Raw genomic sequence first — 11122 nt, 5'->3', positions numbered from 1 at the left:
CTATTTTATTATATACATGAACCACATCTTTTTTATCCAGTTGTCTATTGATGGGCATTTGGGTTACTTCCCTATCTTGGCTCTTGTAAATAATGCTGCAGTGAACCTAGGGGGGCATATATATCTTTTTGAATTAGTGTTTTTCTTTTCTTTGGATAAATATCCAGAAGTGGAATTGCTTGGGTATATGATAGCCCTATTTTTAATATTTTGAAGAACCTGCATACTGTTTTCCATAGTGATACCACCATCCCACCAACAATTCATGAGGGTTCCTTTTTCTCCAAATTCTCATCAACACTTGTTGTTTGTTGGTTTATTGATAATAGCCATTCTGATAGATGTGAGGTGATGACCGGTTGTGATTTTAATTTGTATTTACCTGCTGGTTAGTGATGGTGAGCATCTTTTCATATATCTCTTCGCCATCGGTATGTCCTCTTTGGAGAAATGTTTGTTTAGGTCCTCTGTCCATTTTTTAAAATATATTTTTTTATTGATGTTATAGAGGAAGGGAGAGGGAGAGAAAGAAACATCAATGATGAGAGAGAGTCATCCCTCACACACACACATTCAGGATCGAGCCCAGAACCTGGGCATGTACCCTGATTGGGAATCGAATCATGACCTCCAGGTTCATAGGTCGATGGTCAACCACTGAGTCACACCAACAAGGCTGTCCCATTTTTTAATTGGATTGTTTGTTTTGATGTTGAGTTATATGAGTTCTTTATAATGTTTTTTAAATATAAATTTTGGATAGCAACCCTTTATTAAATGTATCATTGGTGAATAGCTTCATTCAGTAGATTGTCTTTTTGTTTTGTTGCTAGTTTCCTTCCTTGTGCAAAAGCTCTTTATTTTGATGTATTCCCAGTTTTTTCTTTTCCCTTTCCCTGGGAGACATATCCCCAAAAATATTGCTATGAGGAATGAGGGCTGTTATAGATTTTCCTGCATATGTTTTCTTCTAGGAGTGTTATGGTTTCAGGTATTATATTTAAATCTTTAATCGATTTTGAGTTTATTCTTGGATATGACATAAGAAAGTGTTTCAGTTCCTTTTTTGTTTGTGTCTGCCTAGTTTTCCCAATGCCATTTATTGAAGAGAGTGCTTTTATCATGTCATTCAATACTCGTTTTATGTATTTAGGTCCTTTTGGTACTCCTTTGATGTGAATGTTGGCACACTTGATGTTTTCCCCAAAGTCCCTTACATTATTCTCATTATATAAATTCTTCCTTTTTCTCTTTTGATATTCCAATTGGGTGTTTTCCACTACCTTATATTATAGATCCCTGATACTATTGCTTTATTTTAATTATTATTGATTTGAGAGAGAGAGATAAACATTGATTTGTTGTATGCATTCTTATATGTACCCTGACTAGGGATCAAACCAGCAACCTTGGTGTATTGGGATGATCCATTATGTTTAATTCTTTTATAGAGTTTTTAGGGTCCCTGGCAGGTCTAATTGCCCATGATTCTCACTTGAATACATAAGGACCTCTCATTCTTAATTTTCTTTCTATAAAATTTATTAAAAATCTTTGTTAATCCAATAACCAGTTCAATTTATTAAAATTTTACTTTAACAGGCAATATTGCTCAAAATTTAAAAACTTTCATCAGGTTTTGTTTTTTTTCTTCCCCAGCTGTTTAGACTAAATGTTTTGAGTACGTCCGCCAATATGTGACTTTTTAAAAAAGTGTCCTGGAACTAACACATCTGATTTCTACAGTTGCTATGTTGCATTGTATATTTCTTTCCTCTCCATCTCTAGTATTTTAGTAGGAAGGAAGAACTTTGGAATCTCAGTAGCAGTGAAGCTTGTAGCCATATTAGTGAAACTATTCTTTATTCTACTGGGGAAAAAAAGAATCAGGAGATAGCCATGATGATTGTAAGCTGGCCAGCTTTTAAAGGGTTGAAAAAAAGCATGTGTAATTAATTTTTCATCATTGAGTACTGTGTCAGGCACCTCTCCCAACTCCAATCTGTCACCTTCTGTGGACTCTGTGACAATCACTTGCTGGCAGTGGTTATAACAGAGGTCTTTGTTTACCTTTCTTACATCATTAGAATGTCAGGAGTGGAATGCATTGTTTCACTGCATACCTGGTCGAGTTTCTCATGCCTACAATACATTTATTTGCAGAATATGCAGTTCCCCCATTGACTTGCTCTCTGGTCGCTATTAAAAGAAGGAATCTCTTAGAAATAATTTTCCACCACAGTGAGATGGAAAACTCTTGAATTGGAACCCCAAATGCAGAAGGAACTGACACGTATGGCTTAATAGCTCCTGTAATTTTGGGCCCCTGACTATATGTTAATTTTTTTTTTTTCCTTTACTAGTTTTAAAGTTTGTAAAATCCTCATTGTTAACTCTTAAGAGTACAAAGTATAGTAAGGAAAAGGATATTCCCATTTACACACTTCATAGTCTAGATTAATTACTATTATTAGTTTGGTAACATACACATTTGTATGAGCTTCTAAATAATGTGGCATACTTAAACCTGTACTGCCTATTTGTTCTGTTATATATAAACTTTCCAATATGTCATGGAGTTCTTCCTATTTATCTCATTCTAACTTCCACATGATATTAATATAATCGTAATTTAACAATTTATTTTTAGACATCTAATTTTATTTTCTCTAGTAAATAAAAGTTACTGTTGATCTTTGTGTACTTATATTTCTGTAGGATAATTTAATGATAATTTATAAAATAAAAATAATTTGTAGGAATAATAACCCATAGAAATAAAATAAGCAAATTCCCAAAACAAGAAGATATTTTACAGTTTTGGTGAACACCATTAATTTCTAACCTCACATGATTATTAAGGCATTTGAGGCTAACAGAAAACTTCGTTGTGTACATGTCTTTGATAAGTGGGCAAGTTTGAGATCTCACACTCTAAGCTAAAAACGATATTAAATCAGAAGATTTGGAGTTTGTCTCTGAAAGTAACATTTCTGTAATTCCCTCCATTTTAAAAAAGGATATATGTCAGTTTGATTTCAGATTAATGCAATGTATTCATTGCTTTAAAACATCAAGATTCTAATGTATTTTGTGAATTTCTAAAAGCCTGTCCCTCAAAAAAAGTTAAGCATTTTTAACTTTTAATTTTACTAAGCAAACTTATTTGGTATCTCTTGAGTTTGACATTGGGACTAGTAATATAAATAATACATGGACCCATTGGTTCCACAAATGCAAACCGGAATTCAGTGTATAATATAATGACACTAGAATGTTGTAATAGTGCAATAAAAGCAATAGTGTAATAATGAAGAAACGCCAGATAATTTTTGTTGATGGAAAGGATTATCTCAGTTTTTTTTCAGTTTGGATGATATTTCTAAATGATGTAAGCAAGAACTGCTGTGGGCAATTTTTTCTCTGCTCTCAGTGAGAATTCATTCTAGCTTTCATGGAAGAAGTAGTCATTTGCTAGTCCAAAGACCTAATACATATAATGAGCAGTTCAGGGAATTAAAATGCAAATATACTTACAATTATTTTTAGCATTACAGAAAATTATGAAGCACAGGGAATCTCAAGAAAAAAAAATAATTGCTCAAAAAACCTAATAAAATTGGTTTCAATTTATAGATCTGTTTTTCTAAGGATTTTTCTGACAAAATTGGGATCATTTATTTTCAAGAAAAGTTTAAAAATCTGTAAATATGCAAATAAACATAAGTTGAGAATATTACCCAGTTGTATCAATATTTTGCCATTTTTGTTTCATCTATTAACACTCTTTGCCTTACCACCAGAACACTACAAAAGCGAGGGATTGCTTCTTTCTATTGCTATTTATGATGTGTCAAATATATTTTTAAATATAATGCTTTAAGAGTGAGTAAGCACCTTCCTCTTAAAGCATTTACACTCCAGTTAACAGAAAGAGAACTTGACTAAAATACATGTGCCAACCTTGATAAAGAAAATAACTCTGCCATGGCTGGTGTGGCACAGTTGGAGCGACCTCCTGTATGCTGAAAGGTCGCAGGTTCAATTCCCTGGTTGGGGCATGTGTGGGAGGCAAACAATCCATAGTGAGGTTTCTCTCTCTCCCCTTCTCTCCCTCCCCACCCCCCCCCAAAAAATAAAAAACATTAAAAATAAAATAACCCTATTTTGCATCTACTGTCCTATTTAAGCATTTCCTTGGTATATCTTTAAGGGACTCTACTAAAGTAGGCCCAATGGAAGAACTGACATTTGTATATGAATTTTACTTAATAATACAGGCTGATTTGTGATTTTCTTTATGAGTTAAGTAGTTTCTTAAACTACCTCTTTTTAAAAATTTTTCTCACTGAAAGCAAAATGTTGTATTAGCCAACGTTTTCCACTTACATACAAAATAATCGATAAGGTATCTCTGGAAACATAGACAGTAAATAACCAAGGAGCTGTAACAGGTTGCTTCTATAGAGTGGTTCAGATCTGTTGGGGGAAAGGGTATGATGGAGTCATTTGTACCTTCCCTATTGTACAATATTCCTATTCAAAAAGACAAAACTGTATTTTTTTTTAAATGACCATTTTTTTCAAGAGTAAGTTGTGAATGGACATTGTCTTCTGCTGCGGTGCCAAGAAGCACAGAGTCCCATGTATCACAGTGTGTTTGGCTTGTTTCTGCGTTCTGTTATGTAGCATTCTGTTCCTTTTTAAAATTCATTTTCTAAAACATGGAAGAGGATCAGTTGTGTTATGATTTTGTGCTTTCAGTCAAACAACAAGATTACTTTCAAAATAATATCGAGTGTAGCATTCAGTTTTGAAATGAAACATGGGGCTTGCCCCAGCCTGGTGGCTCAGTTGGTTGGAGTGTTGTCCCTGACAAAAAGAGGGTTTCGGATTCGATCCCCTGTCAGGAGGCACCGGACCCATGTTTCTCTTTCTCTCGCTCTTTTTCTCCCCCTTCCTCTCTCTAAAGTGAGTGAAAACATATCCTCGGCTGAGGAATTTTTTTTTTTTTAATGGGGCTTTCTGGAGGCTCTCCTTGCTTTGAGTAACCAGCCTGTCGCTATACTATGTACTTGAAACATGATCACTATCATGGCGGGTTATATTGTATACCCTTTAACATAGTTGGATTAAAATTTAAGTTTAGTTACCAAACTATTTCGACAGAACATAAATGAGCTGACTAGGTGAAATAGATTCTTGGAAGATCTCTTGAAGCATTCCGAAGTGTTTTCATACCCGTTGGTTATTTAACTTTCCTTTGAAAGGTAGATACACATGCATAAAGAGGTGTGTACAGTCATGGCGCCCCATAAGGATGGTTCAGTGAGAAGTGTCAGTGATGGATTGCACATAGAAAGGTGGATCCACAAGTTAGAAGAGCGCTGAAAATTTCCTAACACCTGATAGCCATCACAAATAACCTCATTGCAAATACTTGTCATTGTGTTACAATTGTCTGCAGCAGGGGTGGGGCACATCCAGCCCGCGGACCATATAAGGCGCATGAAATCACTTGGTCTGGCCCTGCCAAGGCATTAGGGGTGAGTTAATTAAATGTTTGACCAAATACAGCAGGCCAGTTTTTAAGTTGATCATGTTGTATGGCCCTCAAATGATGGTATACATTACAAATGGCCCTTGGCAGAAAGAAGGTTCCCCACCCCTGATAGTATTCAGTAAAATAGCCACCTACACAGGTTTGTAGCATAGGAGCTGTATGGGAACAGAATGTTACCCCAAAATATGTCTTCGGCATTAGGATTATTTTAGTCTGATTAAGAGACAGCACACAAGCTTTGCGCAGTGGCAGGATGGTAGCCAATGAGGTTTATCCGAGGCGCGATTATGGCTAATGGTTTAAAAAAGAAAAAGAAACAGCACACAGGGAGATGATCTCTCTGAAAAGCAAGTTGAAGTTACTTTTTGTAAAAGACATTTACGTTCGTTAGGAAAATCTCTGTTAGTAAGAATATCCCCTTCCTGTGAAGAAGAGAATGATTTTTATCACTAGAAACTCTTAGTACTGAAAACAACAATCTTAAATCTGCACAACCTTAACCTTGTTTACTTTGCTTTTCCTGGTAACCTGTCCCCCTCCCCCTCAACTCATCACTCCCCCTTGTGGTAGTTAAGGTGGTGGCTTCAGCCATTCTGGGGAGTTACTCAGATCTCCTAAATCTCTCCCATGCTTAAAGTATACATGTCATTAAGCTTTTTGTTTTTCTCCTGCTAATCTGTCTTTTTTTTATTTTTTAATATATTTTTACTGATTTCAGAGAGGGAGTGGGGAGAGAGAAATATCAATGATGAGACAGAATCATTGATCATTTGCCTCCTGCTCGCCCCCTACTGGGGGTTGAGCCTCTTGCACGCCCCCTATGGGGGGGTGGGGGTGGGGCGGGGGCGTTGAGCCTGCAACCCAGGCACATAACCTGTCCTGGAATCGAACTGTGACCTAGTTCATAGGACAATGCTCAACCACTGAGCCACACCAGCTAGGCTAATCTGTCTTTTAATACAGCCAAGAACCTAGGAGAGAAGAAAATTATTTTTCCTCCTCTACAAAGCAGTAAGCTATACTATTTAGGTCTGTATAAGTGCACTCACTCAATGATGTTCAATCAATGATGAAATTACCTAAGGATGCATTACTCAGAGTTAAGCAGCACATGACCGAATATAGCCTTTCAAAAGAGCTAAGAAATCCAGGATCCAGATAGAGTAAGCAGTCCATGAGCAGCCAGGGAATTAAATTTCCAAAAGAGTACTGAAAAGTTAACCTTGCTGAAATGGTTGATTTCAGATGAAAACTTAAAGTTAGTTCAAAAATTTCCTATATAACATCCAGCTGGGGTGGGTCAGTGGTCGAGTGTCTTATCTATGAATCAGGAGATCATAATTCGATACCAGTCAGAGCACATACATGGGTTGCGGGCTTGATCCCCAGTGGGGGACTTGCAGGAGGCAGCCAGTCAGTGATTAGCTCTCATTATTGATGTTTCTATCTCCTCCCTTCCTATCTGAAATTTTAAAATTATAATAAAAATTTTTTTAATTTCCTACATGAAAACAGTCACTTTCCAAATAAAAGATCTTTATAACACTCGGGGATTTAATGAATGTTAGTCCAAAAGGATCTGTGTAGTAATTTTGTCAGGCAGTGGGAACCAGGTGTCTTTCGCAGGACTTCTCATGTTTCCTCTGCTAATGTGTTGTGCCCATCCAGAGGGGAGAATTCAGTTCTCTAATCTTGTCACTTAACCTATTTCTTTACCTGATAGGTAATGCTGTGATCCTCTCTCCTTCAGAGAAATATGGCAAGTCCTCAAATGATAAATACTGTCACACTATGACTTTATATTTTAGAATGCCGCCCGATAACATTAATCAGTGTCACCAATGTTTAGTAATTTGTAATATTAAATGAGTAAAGTGTATGTGACACTTGTTTTCTCTAGAGTGTATGAGTGTCATGGGGTAGGCATCCTGGCCCCCAGTATTTTATTTATTTATTTATATACACACACACACACACACACACACACACACACACCTGTTCTACACAGAATTTTGAATAACTTATTAGGATACATTGAACATTATGCAATTAAATGATATAAATTAGTATCTGGGAAAATGTAGGCTAGGAAGCAGTGTTTGAATGGTCTCACAACAGGATCTCCAGCAACTAAATTAGAATTGCAAACCTCAAAACTTCAAAGGAAAGGAGGTCAGACTCTGAGGGAAACAGTTTTTCTCTACATTGGGATTAAATTTTTCTTTTTACCTAAATATGTAGAAAGGACATGGAGTACTGCAGTGGAGGAAATCTGGAACAACTTTATGATACGTGCACTTGTGTGCTAAATTCAGCGATTTCTTAACACGTGTGGCTTGTGAAGGAGCCTCAGCCGTGGTCATAAGTACTGTCTGAGCAGCAGCAATGCTCCGAGGTGCCGAACTAAACCTTTGGTAAAGCCCCTCTCCTGGTGTTTTTCTTTTCGCTTCATTTCCTCTCGCCCCCACCTCAGTCCTTTGTTCAGGCAGCTCCACAAGGTTTCTGACCCAGCTCAAGTGCAGTCCCCTTGTTCATTTACGTGATGTGGTATGATCTTCCAGCCCTCTCTAGACCTTTGAATTCATTGCTGCATTGACTCGTGGAAGTTACATTATTAACACTATGTGCACAAGAGACACTGATAAATATTGACACTTGAGAATCTGAAATCTAACTAAAAATACAATGGATGTGAGTAAGAACCAAAAACAGTGGCTAACAAGTGAGCATAAAGATTAGGATGAGTTTCTGATGTAGTCTGGCTTTGATGGACAGCTCTTATCTGTTTTTTCTTTTTTAACTGTATTGATTTCAAAAAGAGGAAGAGGCGGGGGGGAGAGAGACAGAAACCTCGGTGATGAGAGAGAATTGTTCAGTTGCCTCCTGCACGCCACCCGCTGGGGATCAAGCTTGCAAACCCAGGCATGTGCCCTGACTGGGAATCGAACTGTGGCCTCCTGGTTCATAGGTGGATGCTCAACCACTGAGCCACGCTGGCCAAAAAAAAAAAAAAGATATTCTCTTTTTCAATGTTTGGTAAATTCACCTGTGAAGCAATCTCTCCCAGGTGACTCTACTAGGCAAACAAGTTGAGGATCGCCGCTTTAGAAACTGCAGTGGTTAAAGGCAGCTTGATGTCAAGTAATGCTTTCAGGCCCTTCCATATTTTCAAAATAGTGAAATAGAATGATGGTTATGGAAACAGCAAAGGTGAAATAACAAATTATTGCATTCTATGGTTTATGGAATAACGTGGTATGTTTGATCATTGCATCTGCAGAACAGTTTTGTGGAACTTGAGAGATGCTATCATCCCCATCTACCAAATGATGTAATTGAGGTTAAAAGAAATTAAGTGACTTGCTCAGGGCTACTGTGCCAATTAAAAAATGGAGTCTGGAACTAGATGCATACCTGGCATCATTCCTATTAACCATCCGTTAGGATTATGTCGGCTACACAATCTCAAAGATTTTTAGTCCCTTCCATTTTTGTGTTTGCTTGTCTTTGAAATGGGATAATCACCTACGTAGAAAGATTTATGAAGGTTAATAATCTAAAACGGTGGGTCTTTATTGCTCTTTAAGCTAATAACCTATTTTAAAATTTTCCCAATATTTTCAGTTACGGGTTTCCGGCCACTAATTGTGGTGGAAAACCTATTAGGTGGTGAATAGGATGAAACTTATTTAATAATATGGTAATTACTTAAGCTGCCATAGAAAGAAGAATTAGGTGTTCACTTGGTGTGTGCTCCTTGGGGGTGATTGCTGCAGGTGTACCAAGAGGGACTCATGCATCGGCTTTCCCGTTGTGTTAGTGGTGGTCGATTTTAATTTGCTGTGAATCTTTTCCACTTTACCCGACACCTCCTCCTCTTGCTTTTTAGTCGAGTTGGAAGGGATAACAACTCAGAGGTGCTTCAGTATTTTTGTATTATTGTGCTCCACTTACTATGCAGTACCTTTGCTTGTGGGCATGGGTAAAACAGTCTGTTCCTTGGGAAAATCCCTTCAAATGCTGCTTTCTTTCGGTGTCTGTGGCGATGGCTCCTATTAGTCCTTATGGCGAGCCGGTTAATCATCAATGAGCTGGGCTGTGCAAGTGGTGCTTTGTGGTTGAGTGCCCTGAAAGGCTTAATTCTCTCCTTCCTGTCCCTTTAAGAATCTCCGCGAGAACGGGATCTTTGAGGAAGCCCTGCACTTAACTCTGCATTCACCCTTTTCCCCTTTAACTTCAGGCTTTTCTGGGAATGCGGTGTTCTTACCTGGCTTGGGAGTGATACCTCGGGTGATTCTGAGGTCACCCTGAGAGAGTCTGTTACCTTAAGTAGCTAATGTTTGTAGAGTAAATATTCGACGTTGACTGTTCCTATTGGTTCACTGTACTTTCTCTTCCTTTAGCCCCCCAGGTTCGCCCAATAATCTTGGCTACTTCCCTACAGCTGCTAATCTTAGCGGTGTCCCACCACAGCCTGGCACGGTGGTCAGAATGCAGGGCCTGGCCTACAATACTGGAGTTAAGGAAATTCTTAACTTCTTCCAAGGTTACCAGGTCAGTAGCTTGAAGAAGAAAACTATTCAGTGCCCTTAATACTTAAGTTGATTTGCCTAACGAATGCAGCCAGGAAATAAACCGATTCTCTGAAACTCAGGTGTGTACACGCTCTGCTAGATGGCTTACGGAGGCAAAAAGAGCCCGAGTCAGCCAGTCGGGAGCACAGTGTGAGTGCTAACTTCTAGCTCATCCCTTTGACGAGATCAGGGCTTTTTCCACGCTATGTTTATTCTATTTAATCTGTTGGTGCTTTTTTGGGAAAAGCTCTTTAGGGCACATAGCAGTGTGGGTCTTTCCATCTAGACTAGGACTGGCTAAAGGGTTTTCCTCGAGGTCAAATTCTTTTTTCTTTTTTTTTTAATCCTCACCTGAGGCTATATCGTTTCTTTGTTCAATTCTTTGTTTTTACTGGAGAGAGAGGAGAGAGAGAGAATAGAGGATTGGTTGCCTCCTTCTGGGGATTGAACCTGCAACCTTTTGGTGTACAGGAGGACACTATGACCAGCTGAGCCACCTGGAGGGGCCAAAGTCAAATTCTTGACTAACAAAAAAATACTTAAAGGTGGTGGTGAAATTGAATATTTACAAAGTTGTCAGAGGGCTCTATGCCTATCCTGAAAAAAAAAAAAAAGGAAACTCAATGAATCGTTAGTTAAGAACTCCTTAAAATGAGCTATAGGATATTCATTGAGCCTTTTATGTAATGATCCACAGTTAATTCTTGTGAAACTGGTATTACTCTTGTCACTCTACCACTGCCTGTGTCCATCAGTTGTTTTCCGACTTCAGATAAAGAATGAGATTTTTCTTGGTAAGCTCTCTTTAACAATGAGCAAAATCCCCTCATTGCCATCTCTTCTGAGCAGACACCTTTCCTTAAATCACACAATACCTAGAACCGAACTCTTCTTTCCTGCAATAGCTAAAAATCATTATCATACAGCCTTTTGATTGCATTAATAGCAAGAATTGTCTTTCTTCTTGGAGCTGAACTTGGCTTGA

General features: G+C 38.0%; 1 protein-coding gene across 1 annotated transcript in view; it reads left to right on the top strand.

The window, feature by feature from the left end:
• The window catches only part of ESRP1 (epithelial splicing regulatory protein 1), a 50451-nt gene that overhangs the window by 31658 nt on the left and 7671 nt on the right, over window positions 1-11122 (top strand). The window contains exon 13 of the mRNA XM_015560927.1: window positions 9967-10117. Coding sequence (XP_015416413.1) covers window positions 9967-10117 — 151 coding nt within the window. The remainder of the gene's footprint in view (window positions 1-9966; window positions 10118-11122) is intronic.

The sequence above is a fragment of the Myotis davidii genome, unplaced genomic scaffold (genome assembly GCF_000327345.1).
Source record: "Myotis davidii unplaced genomic scaffold, ASM32734v1 scaffold390, whole genome shotgun sequence".
Taxonomy (NCBI): domain Eukaryota; kingdom Metazoa; phylum Chordata; class Mammalia; order Chiroptera; family Vespertilionidae; genus Myotis; species Myotis davidii.
The sequence above is the reverse complement of the archived record's forward strand: the minus strand, read 5'-3'. Positions and strand labels throughout refer to the sequence as shown.